At 34.5% G+C, this 25,330-nt stretch overlaps 1 protein-coding gene and 1 pseudogene across 2 annotated transcripts in view; both read left to right on the plus strand.

The window, feature by feature from the left end:
* The window catches only part of TAOK1 (TAO kinase 1), an 82,353-nt gene that overhangs the window by 29,066 nt on the left and 27,957 nt on the right, over nucleotides 1–25,330 (plus strand). For both annotated transcript variants that reach the window (XM_007452440.1, XM_007452441.1), the window contains exons 3-10: nucleotides 567–668; nucleotides 2,329–2,374; nucleotides 2,946–3,042; nucleotides 5,052–5,165; nucleotides 7,802–7,893; nucleotides 19,131–19,224; nucleotides 20,774–20,855; nucleotides 23,325–23,492. In XM_007452440.1, the coding sequence (XP_007452502.1) occupies nucleotides 567–668; nucleotides 2,329–2,374; nucleotides 2,946–3,042; nucleotides 5,052–5,165; nucleotides 7,802–7,893; nucleotides 19,131–19,224; nucleotides 20,774–20,855; nucleotides 23,325–23,492 (795 nt within the window). The remainder of the gene's footprint in view (nucleotides 1–566; nucleotides 669–2,328; nucleotides 2,375–2,945; nucleotides 3,043–5,051; nucleotides 5,166–7,801; nucleotides 7,894–19,130; nucleotides 19,225–20,773; nucleotides 20,856–23,324; nucleotides 23,493–25,330) is intronic.
* LOC103085602 (lysine-rich coiled-coil protein 1 pseudogene) lies at nucleotides 11,084–11,995 on the plus strand (annotated as a pseudogene).

Here is a 25,330-nt window from a genome sequence, read left to right on the forward strand (position 1 = left end):
GGAAATGTCTTCATACTTTTTTTTTTTCTGTGAACTTTCCCATATAATAACTAATTGTTCTCTAGCATTTTATTTTAGGAAGTGTGCACTTACGGGTTTAAATCTTCATTTGAATTTAAAAAGCAAACAAAACTTTAACGTTTGGTAGAACACATAACCCAAAAACACAATAGATGAACTTGATGGTATGTAAATTATACATCAAAACGCTGCAAATAAGAAGGGAAGATGAACTTTTGAAGAAAAATCACTAAATATGGTATATAGTTTTCATCAGCATGTTTGGTGTGTGGTTATAAAATTTTAATAAGACTCATTGATGATAAGTTTTACCAAACTAAAATTTGTCCTACCTTGAATGAAATAATTTTATAAATTATATAATTGAGTTATAAACTATATGAACATAACTTTTTAATTTATTATTTTGATATTTACATATTACAAATGAAGTTTTATGTTCTCAGTAACCCTTCTTAATCTGATAACTTTTTTCTTATATAACTTTCTCAGGAAAAGCAGCTGTTCATAATTTTTTCCTTTATTCATTTTTTTCCTCCCCATAGAAATGGCAGGATATTATTAAGGAAGTCAAGTTTCTACAAAGAATAAAACATCCCAACAGTATAGAATACAAAGGCTGCTATTTACGTGAGCACACAGCATGGGTAGGTATATGCTTCCCCCTTGCTGTAATTTTAGTTGGTTTCTGTTTAGAGTTAATTATTTCAAGAATGTCTCAAAATGGTTGTGTAAGGCCATGCAGAAACACCTTGAAATGTTAGTTCATTCTGAGAGGGAGAGCAGCTTTTCCTAGAACTCCTAGGCAGGAGAGGGAATGTATGTTTTGCGAGTTTACTACAGAGATTTAGCTGACCTTTATGTACATTTCTTGTACTCATTTTTTAAGGTAAATGGTGACTAGGGTTTGTTTTACTTCAAACACTCTTCTTGATCTCCTTGGTGAATTTATTTTATCTCAAGTAGAATCTTTTTAATAATATATTACATGGTACATGGTAAAATGTTCTCTGACATTTTTTAGTAGTATCATTCTTCAAATGGTTTATCAAACATTGTGAAAGCAGTCCTGTTACTTGAGAATGAAATGTAGCCTATCTTTGACATAAATATATTGTAATCTATTTAACCACAAAGATCTTGGTGAAGTCCTGCTGAGTCCTGGTGAAATTTGAACTGATTATGATTCCTTGGCTGAATAATACTAATGCTAGAGAATTGAGACACTTTGTTACAAGAAGTGGTGATTAATTTTGCCCCATTGTTACCACTGAGGTGACACGGTAGTAATACTATAGCATTGTGGGCATAACTGTATCTTTTAAGAGAGAGGCTAAATTTTCTTTAAATGGGAATGATCCCTTATTTTGAATAATTAATACGTCACAGCTAATGATCATTTTAGTATCCTGAACCTAGATTTGTAATGTTTGGTGCATTTTTATCCAGTTTAATTTTGGTGGTGATGGCAGTACTCCTAAATACAAGGCTGTGGTTAAAGAAAAAGCAGTGACATTGGGGAGATTACCTCTCTGTCTCTCATGTTTCTCCCTTTGTAAAATAAGGATAGTAATAGGGCCTACCTCATAAGGTGGTTGTGAGGATTTAATTCGTTTTTTTTAAAAAATATTTATTTATTTATTTATTTGGTTGCACTGGGTCTTAGTTTCGGCAGGTGGGCTCCTTAGTTGTGGCTCATGGGCTCCTCAGTTGTGGCTGGCAGGCTCCTTAGTTGTGGCATGCGAACTCTTAGCTGCTGCATGCATGTGGGATCTAGTTCCCTGACCAGAGATCGAACCCGGGCCCCCTGCATTGGGAGCGTGGAGTCCCAACCACTGTGCCACCAGGGAAGTCCCTTAATTAGCTTTAATATATATAAAATATCTGGCACATAGAAGGTGCTCTGTGTTTGCTTTAACTGTAACCTAAGCTTTGTATATATAGTTCCAAAGGACAGTTTTTTGCTTCCTAGCGATTACTAAAGTATTGCTTTAGTACTATAGATTAATAGTAACAGAATATGTATATTCCTTTATAATTTTAGTAATAGTTATATATGAAATACACATCTTATACAAATGATTATATGTTGGTATTGTAAAAGATTAATGTATCATTAGCTTAGCTTTACATATGCACTTAATATATTACTAGATACGTAAATACTCATTTTTTAAGGTAAATGGTGACTAGGGTTTGTTTTACTTCAAACTGTCTTCTTGATCTCCTTGGTGAATTTATTTTATCTCAAGTAGAATCTTTTTAATAATATATTTTAATACTTACATAATTTTTCTTCCCATGTAGCTTGTAATGGAATATTGTTTAGGATCTGCTTCAGATTTACTAGAAGGTAGGTTCCCTTTAATCATTAAGAAAAAATAGTATTAGCAAAATAAAATGAGAATTCAATAAGAGGTTTCTTAAATAATGTACAAATTTTCCAGAAAGAATAAAAATCTTAACCTTTCTATATTCTCTGCATAGTATGCACTATCCTCATTAAATGTAATGTAATAACATAAAAAAAGGGATTTTTTTTTTTTTTTAAAAAAGGGATTTTTCTCTCATTTTGACTTAAGTTTTTTTGGAATCTTTGTCATTCAGCTCAATCTGTTCCTTCTGTTCAGAATGAAGATATTAGAATAAAGGGAGAACATTTATTACTTTTGTTTTTGTAATCACCAAATAGTTGCTTAATGTTGTTAGCTTAGAGGAAAATTGGCTGTGGACTATATACTTTAACAGCTAGGCACAACTGTATACTAGTTGTAAAGTTCAATAGCATTATTTTATTATCTTTGGAAGGAAATCCCGTCTTGCTAAATGTTACTTTTTAAAAATTGCCCTATATATTAGGTATGTATTTTTAAACAAAAATGTTCTTTATAATAAATATTTTCAAATAACTTTCTTATTTTAAGTTCACAAAAAGCCATTACAAGAAGTGGAAATAGCAGCAATTACACATGGTGCTCTCCAGGGATTAGCCTACTTACATTCTCATACCATGATCCATAGGTAAGCACTTTGAAAATTATTATATATTAACAAGCAAATGGCTTGTTAAATTATTCACTTATTAACCCTGAAAGTTTTGTTGGTTATAGCCAAATAAAACCATTTCTTATAAACTCAGGTTTTTTAGATTGTCCATGTTTAAAAGTACATACTAGTACACTTGATCTCTTTGTTTAGAATAATTTTTATCTTTGTCTACACATGTTGCTGCATTTTCCGAAGTTCAGGCATACCTCATTTTGTTATGCTTTGCTTTATTGCACTTCACAGATACCTCGTTTTTTACAAATTTAAGGTTTGTGGCAACCCTGTGTCAAGCAGGACTCTAGGTGCCATTTTTCCAACAGCATTTGCTCACTTTGTGTTTCTGTCACATTTTGGTAGTTCTCACAGTATTTCAAACTTTTTCATCATTTTATTTGTTATGGTGATCTGTGATCATTGATCTTTGATGTTACCATTATGATTGTTTTGCCATTTATTAGCAGTAAAATATTTTAAAATTAAGGTATGTACATTGTTTTTTTAGAGATAATGCTACTGCACACTTAGTAGCCTACAGTATAGTGTAAACATAACTTTTATATGCACTGAGAAACCAACAGATTCATATGACTTGCTTTATTGTGTATTCTGTTTGTTAGGGTAGTCTGGAATCAAACCTGTAGTATCTCTTAGGTATGCCTGTATGTGCACTTTATAGATTTGTGCACATTTAATTGAAATTGTAGAATCATTTAATTTGGGGAATGGAAAAGACATTAGGGATTATATAGTCTTACTTTTTTCATTTTACCAGTGAAGAAACTGATGCCCCAATTTGTGACTAATTTCCCAAAGTTTACAAAGCCAGGTGGATTTAGACTAGAACTAAACCTAGATCTTGTTTTCCTGGTAACTGATAATGCCAGATTTATTCCATGATAGGGATAAATAAAAGATACTTAATACTTTTTATGCTTTGAGTATTGATCCTTGTTGATCCTTGATAATGAATAGTAAAATTAAGCCATTCCATAATGCATTTTTGGTATTGGTTTTACCTGTTTTAGAAGGAAATTAGCATTTTTTGATTATATATGTGAATCAAGCAATACATTTTAAACTATATAGCAGAGTCAATTGTGAGTTAATGTGATTTTTTTTTTTTAAGATGAGCATTGTAAGGTCCAAGAGAAATTTACATACTAGTAAGTAAGTGAATAGAAGATTTAGAATTATAACCTAAGGTCTTTGCACCGCACAGCTTGTGGGATCTTAGTTCCCTGACTAGGGTTTGAACCCAGGCCCAAGGCAGTAAAAGCGCCGCCAGGGAATTCCCTAAAGTATCTTTTCATTTTTAAAAAACAAATGGAAGGAAAATAGATTAATTTAGTATTATGTCCATTACAATAGTAAGAATTGTCAAGTGCTTAGAAACTTAGTTTTTCTGTTTTTGAAAGGTTAAGTGTATGTTATGGTGCCCGTTGGACATACAGTCCCATTTTATAAATATCCATAATTTTCTGAGATCATGGATATTACATTATCCATATGTTTGTTTTCATTTCATATCCTAAGGGTGGAAATGTTATGAATAATCCTTTTTTAAAAATTGGGGGCATGAAATTCTTTTTTTTTTTTTTTTTTTTTACACATTAAGTAGGTTACTCAGAAATTTTAAAATTATGAAGGATTGGACTGCTATTTAAATTTAATTTTTAAAACCATTATTTGTACCAATAAACAGGACCTCAAAAGAAAACTATACACTTTAATTACCTGATTTTCTGTCTTGTTTTTACTGCTATTTTGCCTTCTCTTTTACAAAATTGTTACTCTATATGAATTCTGTATTTTTTGTATTCTAATTTGGATCTTAATTCTCATCCCAATTGAGAGATTATCCTAGGACTTAATTATTTTGATTTCTCCTTCTCTCTTTTACAAATTTTTACTTGATTTTTATCATTTTTTTACACAACCTAGTGAAGGAAAGAGAAATAATTTTCTGTGTTCCTTAAACCCAGAGATATCAAAGCAGGAAATATCCTTCTGACAGAGCCAGGCCAGGTGAAACTTGCTGACTTTGGATCCGCTTCCATGGCATCTCCTGCCAATTCTTTTGTGGGAACGCCATATTGGTAAGAATAATCTTATCTGGATTTGATCTTCATAATTGATATTGTGTGTGGTTGTGCGTCTTTAAGATGTCTTTTTCCTGAAAATATAATGTTATTTTGGACATTTTAACTTTAAGCATTATAGTTAGTTTCAAATATAGATTTGGAGTGCTCCCCTTACATCCCCCATTTTGAAAATTTGTCCCCCCTACAGTTTCCTTCCTGTGATTATCTGCATCATATATTGGGTGTGGGAGTGGAAACATTCAATAAAAATTCAAGTGGGGAAAAGATAGAAATGCTAAGTGGAGATGTGTGTGTTTTCTTTAGATTTATATTTACTATATATCATTGATCTTCAGACTAGGAGTACCTAAAGACTGGTAGTGGACTTGGAGTTCTCTGGGGTTTTTTGTTTTTATTTTTTATTATGGAGAATTTCAAATATAACACTAGACAAAAGTATAATGAACCCTACATGTCATTCATTCAGCCCAGCAACTTTATCCCCATGGCTAGTCCTGCCCTATGCACTCACCTCTCCCTTTCTTCCTCTCCCCTCAGTTATTTTGAAACATTCTAGACATCATCTAATTTTATCCATAAATAATTCATTATTAATGTCAGCAAGTTTGAAGGGAATAATTTTCCAGATCTTCAACTTTCAAATGTATCCTCTTTTTCTATGTATGCTGAGAGCTGTGTCTTAGGCCCACTATGTCATCTTTCTCACCTGCCTTTCAAATCTCCCTTCTCCTGCCTCATAAAAGAAAGGCTTCTAACCCACCCTGAATATTACAGTGATGCATTGCTCTGTGGTGTAAAAGCCTCAGAGTAACACCAGAGGAACAATTTGAGAAGATGTAGCATCTGTCAGATATATTGAAGAGTCAGGACAAAACTCTTGGCAAGTCCTTGTACCTTTCCAGGCATCTGCCTTCTATTCCTTTTACCCTTTGCTTTTTCTTTCTCCCCAATTATCTTCCTTCTCTTCTTTTCTAGTGCAGAATTCATAACTGACATGGTTGTCGTGGGGACACATTAACATGTTATTTGCATTGAATTCAGACTTTTTTCTGGCAGAAGGTGATTCTGATTTGACTGATTGATATGACCATGAAGACTGATTTTGCTAACTGGATTATAGGGCAGTGTTTTTAATAAATTGAATGAACTAATTCTGCAACTCCAAGTTTTTAATATCTTTAAAGCACGTACACAATATATACATACATACACTATGCATTATGTCCTTTGCAACTATTAAATTTATAAAATTTACATATCAACCTAAAAGTGTGCAAGGGATACACAGTTTTTATAAATTCATTGAAGGTAAATAAATGAATAAAAAATTTGAAGACCACACTGCTCTAGATGACCAAAAATTTCTATGTAAAACCCTAGTTTAGATAGAGTCCCCCCCATAAAAAAGGGTTCTGTGAGTGTATAATATTTCTCAGTGCTTCCCCTCTTTAGATATTAATGATGAATATTAGATATTAAAAAGGGCCTCAAAAGTTCTGCAATAAAAAAACAAATTGTTTAACTTTTCTTGATAATTTCTCAAACTTCCTTCAGCATCTTAACACATTGACAGTTGAAAGTTTACAATAAAGTAAACGTATTGGTTAATTTGTATATAGTGTATTTGGAACACAGGAACTAGGTTCATATTTATATGTCTTTACACAAATGCACGTGTGCACACACACACAAACATACACACAGGGATACCTGGTAATAATCTTATTGAAGCCGTCAGCAACTGTTCTAAGTACCTATCTGTGCTTAATACCAAATACATATGAAGTGTAAGATAAAGTATCATCAAGAACCACAGACTCTAGTTGAAGACATGAATTAGTGTTTCGTTTTTTGTAGGCTTTTTTTGGGGGTTTTTGTTTTGGTTTTTGTGTTTTTTTGGCTGCGCCGAGTGGCATGTGGGATCTCCCCAACCAGGGATCGAATCTGCCACCCCCCCCTGCAATGAATGAAAGCATGGAGTCTTAACCACTGGACTGCCAGAGAAGTCCTGTGTTTCATTTTATCACCAAGACACCTGTCGTTGGTTGGTTATAAAGTTGATAATTTTGTGATTGTTTTAGTTGTGAGCTGCCCTAGCCACTTTTATCATGGGACACTATTCTAATGTGAAAGAAAGGCTGACAAGCTATGGTTATTCAGCGTTGGATATTGTGATAGGTACTTCCCGAAATAAATGGAGTGAGTTTGTCATTTCAGGGGAAACAACTGATGGTATTCAATGCCAATGGTAAAATTCCATCTTTCAAGCAAAAATTAGATGGGATCCTGAGACCAAAATATTTGAGAATCACTGGCCTAAAGGCTGTACAGTATTAGAATTTGCAGACTTGAACGGATGCAGAATACAGCCCTCCTCTAGGGCATCCTTCCTTTAGGATGCTGTTATATGATCATGACACATGGTGAGAATGAGTCTCACACTATATATGCAAAGGTAAATATTTACCTCACAACCTGTAATACATTTATTTCATATTATAAAAATTCTTAATGTTCAGATACATTGCCTGGAATTCACACCAGGTGTTCTCCATGTAGATAATCATTACATTTTAAAAGAATAGCATACTTTTTTTTAACTTTAATTTAAATGACATTTTATTTTTTAGGATGGCCCCAGAAGTAATTTTAGCCATGGATGAAGGACAGTATGATGGAAAAGTAGATGTATGGTCTCTTGGTATAACGTGTATTGAACTAGGTAAGCATGTTCTTTATTACTATGTAGTAAATTTTGATCAAAGTTTTACCTCAATTTCTATACCAAATTACAGCTTTTTATTTTTTAAGTTGGTTGCTAAGGGGAGCAATATGTTTATTACATAGTTTTCATTTTGGTTATCTGATAATTTTTATATATATATTAGCTTAGGTATATTGTATTTGCTCTGTTAAATTAGGTCTAAAATAGTTTCCACTATAGTATTAATTAAATTTGAGGTATCTATGTCTTATTATTAATGAGTATTTGTTAAACACTTGGAATATATATGTGATTACTAGATTTACCATCTATACATGGTCTCTGAAGCATTTATGAGTTACTTACCTTTACCTAGGATACTTACTACTTTGAGTTAGATTTAAGAATTAGCTGTCAGGCTGCATACATATTGTAGTAGTTTAATTTTATGCACACATTCTGTTGCCCATAAATTGAACTATGCTTAAAGCAGCGGACCACCATAACTTCACTAACATTCCCAATGTAAGTGAGCCAGGTGGGTAATTGAACTGTCACTGTAACTGAAGATGATGGCCATCTTCTTGCTCTTGATTCCCCAGGCTTCCCCCCACAAGCCCAATATCCTTTTCTTTTTTCCTTCTTATAAGAGCATTCCATTAAACTTTATTTAAAAACAAGAATATTTAATTGAACCATTCTAGGAGTGACCAAGAATTGAAAACAACACATTAAAGTAAAAATCCATGTGTAGGGCTTCCCTGGTGGCGCAGTGGTTGAGAGTCCGCCTGCCGATGCAGGGGACACGGGTTTGTGCCCCGGTCTGGGAAGATCCCACATGCCGCGGAGTGGCTGGGCCCGTGAGCCATGGCCGCTGAGCCTACGCCTCTGGAGCCTGTGCTCCACAACAGGAGAGGCCACAACAGTGAGAGGCCTGTGTACCGCAAAAAAAAAAAAAAAAAAAAATCCATGGGTAATTTTGACAAATCATATTTATTTTAAAGTTTGATAACAGCAGTAAATAGAGATTTGGCAATTACCATAATGCCATTCTCCTCTGATCTCTTCATCTCAGTTTGAGGTTTGCAAAACGTTTCTTCCATTTGAAAGTATCCTTAAGTGTCTTAAATTCTTTTTTCTTGATTCTTCTTCCTACTGGTAGATCCTAATTACTTTCTTAAGAAACCTGGGTATAAATGTAAAAAAGCTGGTTAATATATTCTGCTCATGGGTTATTTTTACACTCTTATGCTGGCTGATGCATATATGTGCCCCTTGGTGATAGCGAAATTGCATTAATGGTCCTGTTAGATATCATTGATATATTTTAACATTTATCTGATTAGAAAGTAGTCATTGGCTAATTGTACTGCTCGGAAAGAAATCTCTCTAAACTCTGCAGTTTCTGTGAAATGGTTTCTTTTTTCCAGACTTTTCTAGCTTCTTTTTATTATAGTTCACAAGATAGAATTACTTCACAGTGAGAATTTTTATGCTTATAATAAAGCAACTTCAGAAGATGTGACTGCCTTTGGATAATTTCAAATGAGTGAGATGTCTTAAAGAAATTCTTAGAGTTTTAGGCATACATTTGGCATCTTCAACTTTTATAAATAGTCTTTCATAATCACTTTAAAAAATTTTACTTACAAATGTTTTGAATTATGAAGTTGTTCTAAGTTCAGGAACTATATTTTAAGCCTGCTTTGGGTTCCAAGGGAAAGGTCTAGAGGAGCACAAGCAAATAACTGTCTGCATTGGTAGAAATGTTCTGTGTCTGCATGCCTTTTGAGCACTTGAAATGTGGCTAATGTAACTGAGGAACTGAACTTAAAATTGTATTTTTCGGGGCTTCCCTGGTGGCGCAGTGCTTGAGAGTCCGCCTGCCGATGCAGGAGACGCGGGTTCGTGCCCCGTTTCGGGAGGATCCCACATGCCGCGGAGCGGCTGGGCCCGTGAGCCATGGCCACTGAGCCTGCGCGTCCGGAGCCTGTGCTCCGCAAATGGGAGAGGCCACAACAGTGAGAGGCCCGCATAACGCAAGGAAAAAAAAAAAAAAAATTGTATTTTTCTTTTTTTTAAATATTTATTTATTTAGTTGGTTGTGCCGGGTCTTAGTTCTGGCATGCAGGCTCCTTGTTTCCGCATGTGGGATCTTCGTTGTGGCATGCGGAATCTTTAATTTTGGCATGCGGTATCTTTAGTTGTGGCATGCAGGATCTTTTAGTTGTGGCATGCGGGAACTAGTTCCCTGACCAGGGATCAAACCCGGGCCCCCTGCATTGGGAGCTCCGAGTCTTAACCACTAGACCACCAGGGAAGTCCCTTAAAATTGTATTTCATTTAAATAAGTTTACATATAAATAGTCACATGTGGCTAGGGGGTACCCTGTTAGACAGTACAGATCTATAGGCATGCAAATTAGACTTGTAGTCTTGGGAACTAAATCTGTTACATGCTTTTACTTTAAAATAGTTAAAGATAGTGAATTAAAGCAAACTATTTTCTCATAGCTTGGTTATATCTTATGACCAAGAAATCTTAAAGTGCAGGATTTTTCATAGGTGAGTTTGTATGTTTGATTACAGTTAATTCTGATGGAAAAGATCCCTGGTTTGTTGTTTTCAGGAATTATTGTACAATTGTGTTTATAAAAATAAATTTACCACTTTTTTCTGATTATAAAAGTATATATTGAGGATGTAAAATTTCAGAACTTTAAAAGGAAAATAAATCAAAATAAATATAACTACAGTAATTTGTTAATGGATACACAGGATAGAACTGTGACATCAAAAATATAAATCAGTGGCGCACCTTGCAGCTATGGCGGCCTTGCGGTGGTGCTGTCCAGTCAGGCGCTGGTGGTGGTGGTGACTTCCTCTCAGGAAGTCCGGTCTCCACCTCCTGCTCCCACCACGCTTGCTCAGTGGTGGCAGAGGCAGCGGTTGTCCCTGCCTCTCTACCTCCTCCACCTTGGCCTATCCACCAGCTGGCGTTGGTGGGGAGGGAGGCGGTAGTTGTAGACGGCCACCCCTGCCTCAGAGAAGATACCACATTGAATGAGCAAAGAATGAACTTTTACAGATACCTTTTATTAAAGGCTTACAAGGAATAGTGCCATAATTTGAATCACAATGGATTTCACATTATGAGGTGAATGGGAGTGAAGTATTGGACAAAAATAGATTTTTTAATCTCTGCATCATGGTTTTTAGCTCCTCAGTTGTTGCACAGTCTCACTATTTGGGGAAAGTTCGTGCTAAAAAACTGAAGCAATTAATGGGTGAATATGATCAAATTTCTCCACCAAGTTCTCAACCTGGTAAGCAGAATCCCTTGTCAACCTAATGAAGTATTCAAGGAAGACATCTGACTCTTTTCAAGATGAACTCGAAGTTTATATCAAAGTGCAGAAAGCCAGAGGCTTAGAGCCAAAGACTTGTTTCAGAAAGGTGAGAGAGGATTATTTGGAAACCTGTGGATACAAATAAGAGGTTAATTCTAGACCCAGGTGTAGAATGTTTGATCAAAGACTCCCTCATGAACCCGTCCAGACCTACCGAAGACTGTGCAATATTTCACAAGCAGTGGAGAAGCGCTTACCTCAGTGACTACCAGCTCATGACAGTAGGCTGAGACTGGACTCCCTGAACTACTGTCAATTCACCAGGGACTGTTTCTCAGGAAAACCAGTATCCCTGAACTTTAGTCAACAAGGGTAAAACTGTGGCTCATACAGTGTAGGATCTGGAGTTTACAGGCACCTCTCCTCAGAAAACAGTGCCAGTGCCCATCAAGCTAGTTATAAACAGATACATCAGAAGAGAGAAAGATACCCAGAGGAAGGCCAGGAAAAACCAGAGGAGGAGTGGCCCAAGCATAAGAGGAAGAAAGCTTATGAGGAAATAGATTTAGACAAACACAAGAGCATCCAAAGAAACAGAGGTGGAAACAGTCAGAGTCAGTACAGAAAAGCTTAAGAACCGAAAGGAGAAAAAAAGCTGAGGTGTAGCCTCTAAGAAAGAAGAACATAAGCGTAGAAAAGAGAAAAAGGAACAAGGGAAAGAAAGGACAGAAGAGGAGATGCTTTGGGACCAGTCTGCCCTTGGATTTTGAAGCTCTTGCATTGGTTCTCCTAAGGTTAAACTGAAGAAATAGTTAAGGAGCTTGGTTTTATGATGTCCATGTTCATATTGCTCTTTTCATGTGAACAGGTACAAAGGCTAAGTGAACAGAAAACATTTAGTGTGCTTGCTCTCCAAAATGGAAATTACTTTTCTGCTCCTAAAGTCATTACTACATTTTTCTTATACATAATGTAATTTCCCTTAATGAGGGTGGCTCTGCTTTTATTCATCAAATTGCTATGATGGTGGAAGTATTTTTCCCTTGGGAGGTCATTTATTTTAAATTGGAGGATTAATAGGCTTTATAGAATCTATTTCTTGATTGGATGTTAGTTTGGGGTGGGTGTTTTTATATTCGTTTTCTCTATGAAGCAGTTTAGATTGATTTTTTTTTCCTTCATTAGATCTAACTTGCAGTATATTTTCTAGATTGGAAAGTGGAAAATGACATACATTATATAATAAGCTTAAGTTACATACAGTTTTAAACGTTTCAAAAAGTCTTGATACAAAATCAGTTTATATTCTGGAAATGTTTATAATATAATAAAGTTCTAATTTTTACCAAAAAAACCATAAATCAAAACCAACAAACGAAAGATAAAACATGGTGGTGGGGAGTAAAAATGTAGAGCTTTTTTTTTTTTTTTGCGGTACGTGGGCCTCTCACTGTCATGGCCTCTCCCATTGTGGAGCACAAGCTCCGGACGCGCAGGCTCAGTGGCCATGGCTCATGGGCCCAGCCACTCCGCAGCATGTGGAATCTTCCCGGACTGGGGCACGAACCCGTGTCCCCTGCGTCGGCAGGCGGACTCTCAACCACTGCACCACCAGGGAAGCCCTGTAGAGCTTTTTTAAACTTAAGTTGTTATCAACTTAAAATAGATTATTATAAATATATTGTTTTATATATTTTGTAAGCTTCATATCAATCACAAAGCAAAACCTATAGTAGATACACAAAAGATATAGAGAAAGGAATCCAAACGTAACACTAAAGATAGTCATCAATTCACACAGGAAGAGAGTGAGAGGAGAAGAAAGGAACAAAGGAATTACGAAACAGCCAGAAACTGATTAACAAAATGGCAATGAGTACATATATTTATCAATAATTACTTTAATTGTAAGTGAACTAAATTCTCCAATCAAAAGAAATGGAATGACTAAATGGATAAAAAAACAAAACCCATCTGTATGTTGCCTACAAGAGAGTCACTTCAGATATAAGGACACATAGAGACTGAAAGTGAGGAATGGAAAAAGATATTCCATATAAATGGAAACCAAAAGAAAGCTAGGGTAGCTATAGTTTTGTCAGACAAAATAGACTTAAAAAAAAGACTGTAATAAAAGACAAAGAAAGGCATTACATAATGATTAAAGAAGTCAGTTCAGCAAGAGGATATACCTTTTGTAAATATTTATGCACCCAACATAAGATCACCTAAATATATAAAACAACATAAACAGACCTAAAGGGAGAAATCAACATCAATACAATAATAGTAGGGGACTTTAATACCCCATGTTCATCAGTGACTAGATCACAGACAAAAAGTCAATATGCACCATTGACCTTAAATGACACATTAGACCATATGGACTTAACAGACACACACAGAACATTTCATCTCAAAGCAACAGAATACACATATTTCTTAAGCGCATACGGAATGTTCTCCAGGATAGGTCTTATGTTAGGCCACAAAACAAGTCTTAATAAATTTAAGAAGATTAAAATCACATCAAACTTCTTTCCCAACCACAATCGTATGAAACTTGAAATCAGTTATAAGAAGAAAACTGGAACATTCACAGATATATGGAGATTAAACAAAACAGTACTGAACACTCAAGGGGTCAAAGAAGAAATCGAAAAATATCTCAAGACAAATGAAAATACCTGGGACTTCCCTGGTGGTCCAGTGGTAAAGAATCCACTTTATGGAGGGGACGTGGGTAAGATCCCTGGGCAGGAAGATCCCACATGCTGCGGAGCAACTAAGCCCATGCGCTGCAACTACTGAGCCTGTGCTCTAGAGCCCGTGAGCCACAACTACTGAGCCCACGTGCCACAACTGCTGAAGCCCGCACGCCTAGAGCCTGTGCTCTGCAACAAGAGAAGCCACCGCAGTGAGAAGCCCGCACACCACAATGAAGAGTAGCCCCCGCTCACCGCAACTGGAGAGAAAAGCCCACACGCAGCAATGAAGACCCAACACAGCCAAAAAAATTTTTTTTAAGTTTTTTTAAATTATTAAAATCGCATCAAACTTCCTTTCCAACCACAGTCGTATGAAACTTGAAATCAATTATAAGGAGAAAACTGGAATATTCACAGATATATGGAGAGTAAACAAGATGGTACTGAGCACTCAGTGGGTCAAAGAAGAAATCAAAAAATATCTCAAGACAAATGAAAATAGAAATACAACATACTAAAACATATGGAATGCAGCAGGGACTTCCCTCGTGGTCCAGTGGTGAAGAACCCTCCTTCCAGTTGCAGGGGACGCCGGTTTGATCCCTGGTCAGGGAACTGAGATCCCACATGCCTTGGGGCAACTAAGCCCACACACCACAACTACTGAGCTCACGTGCCTCAAAGAAAGAGCCCGTGTGCTGCAAACTACAGAGCCCACACGCTCTGGAGCCCACGCACCACAACTAGAGAGAGAAAACTCGCACACCACAACTAGAGAGAAGCCCGCACGCCACTGCAACTAGAGAGAAGCCCGTGTGCTGCAACGAAGATCCCACATGCTGTAACTAAGACCCAATGCAGCCCCCCAAAAAAACCACTAAGGGACAGTGGAAAATCAAAGTAATGGATTTAAAAAAAAACAACAACGAAACATGGGATGCAGCAAAAGCAGTTCTAGATGACTAATGAGAACCTGCTGTATAGCATAAGGAACTCTACTCAATACTCTGCAATGGCCTATATGGGAAAAGAATCTAAAAAAAAACAAACGAGAGAGAGGGAGTGGATATACGTATATGTATAACAAATTCACTTTGCTCTACACTTCAAACTAACAACATTGTAAATTAACTATACTCCAATAAAATTTTTTTAAATGATAAAAAAAAGGCAGTTCTAACAGGGAAGCTCATAATGATAAATGCCTACTTTAAGAAACAAGAACAATCTTAAATAAACAACCTAACTTTCCACCTCAAGGAATTAGTAAAAGAAGAACAAGCTAAGCCTTAAGTTAGTAGAAGGAAGGAAATAAAGATTAGAGCAGAAATAAGTGAAATAGAGACTAAAAAGACAATAGAAAAGAACAGTGAAACTTAAGAGCTGGGGTTTTTTTTTTAAAGATAAACAAAATAGACAAATCTTTAGATAGACTTTCCATAAAAGAAAGAGAACTCAAATAAAATAAGAGATGAAGGAGACATTATATCTGATAACACAGAAATACTAAAGAATCACAAGAAACTACTATGAACAGTTATACATCAACAAATTGAGCAACCTAACAGAAATGGACAAATTCCTGGAAATATTCAATGTACCAAGACTGAATCATGAAGAAACAGAAAATCTAAACAGACTGATTATTAGTAAGGAGATTGAATCAGTAACCAAAAACCTCCCAACAAACAGAAGTCCAGGACCCAATGGCTTCACTGGTGGATTTTACCAAACATTAAAAGAAGAATTAATACCAGTCATTCTCAAACTCTTCCAAAAAACAGAAGAGGAGGAAACACTACCAAACTTATTTTACAAGGTCAGCATTACTCTGATACTAAAACCAGACAAGGACACTATAAGAAAAGAAAATTACATGCCAATATCCCTGATGAATATAGATGCAAAAATCCTCAACAAAGTAGTAGCAAACAGTATTCAACAATACAGTAAAAGGATCATACACCATGATAAAGTGGTATTTATTCCACGGATGTAAGGATGGTTCAAAATGTACAAATCAATCAGTGTGGTACATCACATTAACAAAATGAAGGATAAAAATCATATGATCATCTCAGTAGATGCAGAAAAAGCTTTTGACGGAATTCAGCATCCATTTATGATAAAAATTCTCAACAAAGTGGGTATAGAGGAAACATACCTCAACATAATAAAGTCCATATATGACAAGCTCAAAGCTAACATCATACTCAACAGTGAAAAGCTAAGATATTTTCCTCTAAGATTGGGAACAAGAAAAGGATGCCCACTCTTGCCACTTTTATTCAACATAGTATTGGAAGTCCAGATAGGCAAGAAGAAGAAATAAAAGACATCCAAATCAGAAAGGAAGAAGTAAAACTGTCGCTGTTTGAAGATGACATGGTATTATATACAGAAAACCCTGAAGATTCCACGAGCAAACTGTTTGAACTAATAAACAAGTTCAGTCAAGTTGCAGGGTACAAAATCAGTATACAAAAATCAGTTGTATTTCTGTACACTAATAACAAACTATAAGAAAGAGAAATTAAGAGGACAATCCCATTTACAATCATATCAAAAAGAATAAAATACCTAGGAATAAATTTAACTGAGAAGGTTAAAGACCTGTAAACTGAAAACTATAAGACTTTGATGAGAGAAATTGTAAAGAACACAAATAAATGGGAAGATATTTCGTGCTCATGGATTGGAAGAATGAATATTGTTAAAATGTCCATATTATCCAAAGCAGTCTACAAATTCAGTGCCATCTCCATCAAAATTCCAATGGCATTTTTCACAGAAATAAAACTAACAATCCTAAACTTTGTATGGAACCACAGAAGACCCTGAATAGCAAAAGCAATCTTGAGAAAGAAGAAGAAAGCTGGAGGCATCATACTTCTGTTTTGAACTGTATTAGAAAACTTTAGTAATCAAAAGAGTATGATATTGGCATAAGACAAACACATAGATGAATGGAACAGGATAGAGAGCCCAGAAATAAACCCATGCATATATGGTTAATTAATTTACAGCAACAGGTCAAGTATAGACTATGGGGAAAGGACAGTCTCTTCAGTAAATGGTATTGGGAAAACTGGAAAACCACATGCAAAGAGTGAAAATGGACCAGTATCAGGAATTCCCTGGTGGTCCAGTGGTTAGGACTCAGCACTTTCACTGCCATGGCACGGGTTCAATTTCCTGGTCGGGGAAATAAGATCCTGCAAGCTGCATGGCATGGCCAAAAAACGAAAAGAAAAGAAAATGGACCACTATCTTATATCATACACAAAAATCAGCTGGTTACATACAGGGGAAATTTATCAAATAAGAAAATGTATTAAAGATAATGAGAGTGAGGTTTTTCATTGTCAGAGAGGGGTATTACAAATCATGGGAAGAGGATAAGCTGGAATAAATGCTATGGTATTGGATTGGATTTGTGATATTATGGTGAACTCAATTGTTTTCAATAAACAAATATAGATGTTTAATGTGCATGTATGTGTTCCCTAACTCTATCCACTGAGAGGATCTAAGAACAGTGACACCTCAGTAGCAGTGAGTACATCCGTTGCCATAGTTTCTTGGAGTAGGGACAGTACAAGATGCTTCTGGAACATCTTAGTGTGCCAGAAAGCAAGGAAGGATCAAGGAGTGATGGGGCCATGTGAAAAAACTAGAAGCCATCATAAAAAGGTTCTTACTGCTCAAATGTGAGGCAGTTTGAACATCAAAATAAATGATAATAGCAGGTTATAACTTATTAAATAAATAGAAATCTACAAGTCCATATAATAAAGAATAAAATGAAAGTTTTATGAAAAACAGGATATTTATATAAGTACCTTCTCACAAAATACTTATTAATTACAAAGACAAAAAGAGAAACTACTGTGAAGAAGCCTGGTAGACACCACTGTAAATGATGAAAGTGAACACCATCAATAATGGAACCATTTGAAATCATACATCATCTTATAGAATAAATTAGAAAAATATAACATTTACTTCTGTGATATTCCTGCCAAAGTTGTATAACCCAAATTTAATTATTAGGACCAACCCAAATTGAGGGATATTCAAGAGTCTTTTATACTTCAAAATTATCAAGGTCATGACTTCAGCTCACCTTAAGAGACTGGAAAAAGAAGAGGAAATTCAACCCAAAATAAGCAGAAGAAAGAGAATAAAATATCAAAGCAGAAATCAGTTAAACAGAAAGCAGAGAAACAGTAGAGAAAATCAGTGAAACCAAAAACTAGTTGCTTGAGAAAATTAATAAAATTGGTAAACCACTAGCCAAATAGATCAGGAAAAGAAGAGAGAAGACACAATATCAGGAATAAGAGGTGACATCACTACAGATTTTACAGGTATTAAAAGAATTATAGGGACTTCCCTGGTGGTCCAGTGGTAAAGAATCCACCTTCCAGTGCAGGGGACGCAGGTTCGATGATCCCACATGCCGTGGGGGCAGCTAAAACCCATGCGTGACAACTACTGAGCTCGCACACCTCAACAAGAGAGCCTGCGTGCCACAAACTACAGAGCCCCCGCACACCACAACTAGAGAGAGAAAGCCCAAATGCTACAACTAGAGAGAAGCCTGCACACCACAACAAAGAGCCCGTGCCGCAATGAAAGATCCCTCACGCTTTAACGAAGACCCCCCAGCCCCGTGATGCAACTAAGACCCAACGCAGCCAAAAAATAAAAGAAAGGAGGGAAGGAGGAAGGAAGGAAGGAATTATAAGGAAATACTATGAACAACTTTGTTAGTAAATTTAACAAGTTAGATAAAATAGATAATTTCCTTGAAGGATGCAAATGACCAAAGGACACTTTTGCTACAGAGGACATTATTGGGATACTTGATTGAAACTTGAATGGGGTTTGAGGATTTAGATGATAGTCATGTATCAGTATTAATGGTCGGTTTAATGGATGTGTTATGGTTTTTTAGTATGAGAATATGTTTAGGAAATATACACTAAAGTATTTAGGAAGGGTGGGGCATCATGCCAGCAATTTACTGTACATTGACTCACTTGAAAAAGTTCTTTGAATTCTACTTGAAGTTTTTTTTGCTAAGTTTAAAATTATTTCAAAAAAAAACAAAAACAAAAAAACTTTAACAATACTTGTATGTCCCTGTATAACAGGCACATATTTTAACAGGAAAGTTTTCTTTCTTTTACAGCGGAAAGGAAGCCTCCTTTATTTAATATGAATGCAATGAGTGCCTTATATCACATAGCCCAAAATGAATCCCCTACACTACAGTCTAATGAATGGTGAGTATTGCTAAGAGATATATTACTCGACATTGTATAAATTAAATGCTTTTTCATAATGTTATCAAAGTGATTTCATTTCAATTAAGTAAAATGTATTACTGAAAAGATATTAAAATAGGTTATATCATGTTTATCCTTTATTATGTCTGCTTTCTTAGCATATATATAACTTAGTTCAGAAACAAAGGATAGATGATGCCACATGGAAGCAAAAAGTATTTTCTTTTCACAAAAAAATTATATTTAGTTTTTTGAACTTTAGGAACATACATAACCCTGATTATATAATAAATAGCATGATTTAAACATAATATTTTATAACTAAAATATAGATTGCCACAACCTGTAGTGAAGTTCAGTTGGAGAATGGTTTATAATTTATATAGTATAAGACATAGGTAAAATGGTTTGATTTATCAGAATTACCAGATAATTCATAACTTTGGAATCATTCTAATTGTTATTATGACATTTGTTATTCAGACTGCTTAATGTTTTTTTTCTTCTAGTGCTTCCTTGATGTGATAAAATTACATTCATTCATGTAAAAAAGTTTATGGAGAACTGATTGACAGTTTTAGAAAATGAGGATTTTTATCAGAGATAGAAAATTTTACTGGGAAATTAATTCCTCAGGTATATCTAGCATTTGAAAAATTCCAGGGGTATATGTAGCATATTTAATAAATATTTTTAAAAAGGTAGATGCATAAGTTAGCAATACTTTATTTTTTAAGGATTAATTAACACACATTCATAGTTCTTAGTACTTTTGTAGATATACATAGAAGGAATCTTTTGGCTCAGACTTTAGTATTATGGTACATATAAGTAATAAATATATTGAACATAGACTGTCTTCACACTGTGTTTGATACATTGGGGATTCAAAAAAGAGTTCCTTTTTTGCTTATAAGGAACTTAAGGTCTTCTTTGAATATTGAGACAAACATCGATGGAGAAATTATTACTGGCTTACTCATTGAACTTTCATCAGTAACACTATATAATAATAATGTGTTAAGACGTCTGATGTTTTAAAAAAATATCTCAATTGGTTTTCTGGATTTAATGGAAGTTTTATCCATTTGCTCTAGGACACCAAATACTTAGGTATACAAAATGCTCCCTTCAAAGCAAATGGAGTGATATTCTGAATCACACTATACAGAAGATGATCCAAGGGGCAAAGAAGAAAGAAAGGTGGCTTATAGAAAGGAAAAAAAAATAAAGTTGTCTTAGATTTGAATGCCAAAAGGAAAATATTGGCTTTTCTAATTTTCCCTCAATATAGAATGAGTTATGATATTTTAAATGTGGGAGCAGAATTTTAAAATAATCTGTGCAAATTTATCTTCGGAAAATGGTGAAGATTCATTGGTTGCTTTAGATAGCTTTTCATAGATATATATGAAATGTATACAGTATCTCCTTTTTTTATCATTTCTTTTCCATCCCCCCTCCCACCAGCAGGCACATGCCTTGTTTTGTGGATGTTTTTAAAGGAAATAGCAATATGTTCACTTGATACTTTCCTTTACAATAGGTCTGATTATTTTCGCAACTTTGTAGATTCTTGCCTCCAGAAAATCCCTCAAGATCGCCCTACATCAGAGGAACTTTTAAAGGTCAGTTCAGTTATACTCTGTTTTCTACCCCTAAGAAATTGTTTAAGAATGTGTTTTATTTTTCTTTGATTCTGCATCCGTATTAAGTATTCTCTACTAGTTTTTAATTAAAATGCTAATTTTGTATACTCTTCTCTCTTGAGACTCTTCTTAGATGCTAAATTTTTTCATTTATTTTTTGAAAATTGATTAATTGCTTTTACTGTGTCTGGATAGTTATTTTGGATATAGTTAAATATCCAAAATAGTACCAAATGGCTAAATTTTTATATGTGCAATAATATATTCATGAGTTATAATTACAAATTTTAATTCATGTGGAACAATATCATATTTCAAAGTTGGTAAAGCATAGTTTAACCTTGGATCTAATTTTTATATCTACCATACTTTATGTATTTTTCTGTCCTGTATTAAAATAATATGAAAGAAAGAAATGACATGTAATATATTTACAAAAATATTGTGGGAGAAAAGAGATTTTAAAAGAAACTTAAAATGGATATCATTTATCCTTTTTGGAAATACATTTTTCTAACTTAGCAATGAAAATATTTTTTAAATCATGTAAATTCTATTCAGTTTTCACTAACTTTCATTGCCTAATTTAAGTAAATGATTGGTATATGCTTCCTGTTCTCAAAAATTTTATTTCATTTGGCAGTTGACTATCTTATTAATAGCAGTAATAGTATTGTTGAACTTAATATAGTTCTTAAAACATCTACATAAAGCAATAGTAAGTAGATTTGATTCTCTTTGTGACCCTAAGAAATCTTGTTGATTTTTCACTCTAAAATTTAAGTAGCCTATTTTTATATGAATGTTTTAGAATTTCAGAGGGATTCAGTTTATTTTCACCAACGCACATCAATTAAAGATACAAAGAAATTGAAAGGATCTTATATATATTCAATAGTATTATTTGCAACTTCAGCATGTAGAAGAGCAGTATAAAGTTTCAGTAATGCTTGGGGAGTTTTAGGCAGTAAGCGCACTCATACTGTCAGAAATGAAAGCTTGAATAAATTGGTACTCACAATATCAACAAAAGGTTTGGTAAAGCTAGGAATTATATTAGTGAAAAATAAGCAAGATCTATATGTAGAAAACTGTCAAACTTAGAAATATGTCTAAGATATATTATTTTTGGGTAAGAAGACTGAATATTGTAAATAGTGGTACATACCAAGCTAAGGCTCAGGAAAAAGGAAGAATGTGATTTGCTTCTTACACTTGTCTAATATAGGTGAAAGAAGCTCTTTGGCTATAACCCAACCCACCAGGCCTAGGTATTTGGTGATTAGGTCCCAAGTCTGTATGTAGTATTCATTTACCTGGTCCATAGTGTGTATTGGCACAGCCTTATTGGAAACCATAGGAAATAGCTATCAAGTGCTTCTTTCCCTTTGGCCTAATGACATTTCTTTCACAATCCATCATAAAGAAAAAAATTAATAGAAAAAAGGTGTTTTTTACGTATGAAGCTATTTATCTCAGAATTAAAAGTTGAAAATAACTGTCCAGAATTAGGGTAATGGTTAAATAATTTTGGCATAAAGATTTCATGAAATATTCTGTAGGCATCATGTTTATGAGTTTGAAATAACAATACTATGATAGTGAAAGTAGAATTAAATATGATATAGTTAGGACTCTGCATAGAGAAGAAGTAAATTTGGCTAACAAAGAACGTGAAAGTGTTACAAAAATTCAGGGGTATCTCATGAACTCAAGGACAGAAGGTATCTTTCTGCAATCTATATACTAACTGTATCTACAAAACAAAAAAGTCTATACATAGAAAATTTCTGAAAAGAAAGGTATCAAAATGTAGCAGTGATATTCTAAAGTTGGAATTGTTCTTTCTACTTTTCTTTATTTGATAACGTTAAGGCTTTATTAAATGTTAGTGGTAAAAATCACTAATAATATAATGGCTTTTAATCAACTGCTAGTGTTTTATGAAGAGTATTGTTTATGCAACATATAAAGAAACCCATAATATCCAGGTTTATATTACATAATTCACCATCAGTAAATGCATTTCTGTTGAAACCTAATAAAACTCAGAACTGACGTGCCTTTTCTGTGAAATCAACAGTTATAAGAATATGTAAACCTTTATTTAGCCTTTGTTTAGGGCTCTAATTGGACTTACTTCTTAGTGTTTAATTAAACCCTTTTATCATTTCAACTCTGCATTTTCAGTTGACCAACAAAAGTATGATGTGCAAAGTTTTTATAAAATGTACGGGGGTAGTTATGTAGGCAGAGAGTGAATATATGTAAATGACAATTTCATAAGTATAAGATGTCAGAAATGTAATAGAATTAAATAGCTATAGATTATATGCGTTATCTATCGTGGTTATTCAGGATAGTATCTCTAGGGTCTAAGAAGGGGTACATTTGTACTAAATGAAAAATATATAGATTTCAACTTGACTTTTACATTCTCTTATCCAGCACATGTTTGTTCTTCGGGAGCGCCCTGAAACGGTGTTAATAGATCTTATTCAGAGGACAAAGGATGCAGTAAGGGAGCTGGACAATCTGCAGTATCGAAAGATGAAGAAACTCCTTTTCCAGGAGGCACATAATGGACCAGCAGTAGAAGCACAGGAAGAAGAAGAGGTAATAATTTAGAAATGATGCAAATATTGAGCTCTCTTCATTGGCTTCTTTACTTATGCAACTTGTCTTTTACATCACGAACCTCTTACATCAGTGGTTCTCAGGTTGTGTTTTCTTAACACTGGTCCTGTAAGATCCCAGGTGGGAAAAAGGGGTTTTGTGTTCTTTAAATCCAGTCCCTTCATAGTGCACATTGGCATACATAGTAAAGCTCTGAGAAGTCTTGTATTAAAGAAACCGGTTCAGCTTTGTTTAATCTGGTCCCTCTCAAATATCTTGGCCACTGAACCCTTTTTTTTGCCTGATTGTCCAGTTGTGTGGGACGTGCTTTTGAAAGTATTTGAAACTATAGACTCTGGAAGTTGACAGTACTCACTCACAAGTCATTAGAAAGTTACCAAGCATTCTTCCAGGGACACTTCTTTTCAGTTCTGCATACTTTGATTCCATCTACGCAGTTCTAAAATACTCATTTTACAAATGAGTAAAAGCAAGGGTCAGTGGTTAACTCACTGTAGGTAGAGCCATATGGGTTCAAATTCAAATAGCTGTCACTCTTAAGGTCAAGTTCTTTCCCTGTTGCCTTTTAGGGAGAATGGAAATATAAATTTGCAATGGATATGTTACAGAACTTTCTCACATGGAAATATACATATAAAGCTATCTTTTTTACTGTAAATATTTTCAGTTTTCTTCTTTGCTTCTGTCAGAATTCCAGAGCTTTGATTTGTTTTTTCTGTTTTCCAGTGAGAGAGATCACTTTGCATTCTGAAACTAGGAGCAGCAGTTAGTTACTTTTATTTTTAATAGTGCTACGTAATTAATGAACTATAAAATGTAAGATTTTCTTAACCTACAGTTTTGGGTATTTTTGTTTTGTTTTTTAGTTCTTTTGATAGTCTTTCGAAGATTGTTTTGGGTTATTCTAGATATATGAAACAAAGTTGTGGTAAAGTAAAGTTGTGAAATTAATAAAATTCTCATGTAGTTTAATCTATAACAGCATCTCTGTTAGGCTAGAGACATAAGAAAAGTTCCTCTATATATACCATGTGTCCATATTTATTAAATTCTGCATATCTTACAGATTTTGGTATGGTAAGACTATTGTAATGTTGGTACCCAGATACCGTGGCTTGCCTGGTTACTTCACAAAAACATTCTTGTGATTGTGATTAAATATATATGTAATACATAATTTTTAATTTACAGAAAAATAGGAATTAAATTATTTGGTGGTAGAAGGATAGGCTAGAGACTATATTTTAAATAAGAAAGAAAAATACACTTCAAAAGGCTTCAACAAAAAAATAACAACTAAAAGGAGTTGTTTCTAGGATTTTTTTTTTTAAAGGTTGGGGCTTGTTTTTTGTTTCTTGGAAGCGCAGAGTCCTAACCACTGGACCGACATGGAATTCCCATGTAAGATCCCAGGTGGGAAAAAAGGGTTTTGTGTTCTTTAAATCCAGTCCCTTCATAGTACACATTGGCATACATAGTAAAGCTTCTTTTAACCATGGGAATCATTGAGAAATGAGCAGAATCTCTCTATATAACCCATGAGATGTGTGGTAAAAATGGATTTCAAAAAGTGTCAATTTAGAGAAAATGCTGTACTTTGGAAATAACCCAAAACTGATAAACTGCCTTTTTCACACAGTTGGTTTGGTTTTTGTTATTTACCTGTTGGTCATTTTTATTTGTTTATTTTTCTGTTAGCAGTTGGTTAACTTCCTGGTCTCACCAAATAAAGGGAATGTCTCATGATACACCTCTGACTTTCTAAAGACTGTGTGGCAAGCAGTGTGCTTGGTGCTTATATTCAAGAAATCGGAAGA

The sequence above is a fragment of the Lipotes vexillifer genome, unplaced genomic scaffold, assembly GCF_000442215.2.
Source record: "Lipotes vexillifer unplaced genomic scaffold, Lipotes_vexillifer_v1.1 scaffold216, whole genome shotgun sequence".
Taxonomy (NCBI): Eukaryota; Metazoa; Chordata; class Mammalia; order Artiodactyla; family Lipotidae; genus Lipotes; species Lipotes vexillifer.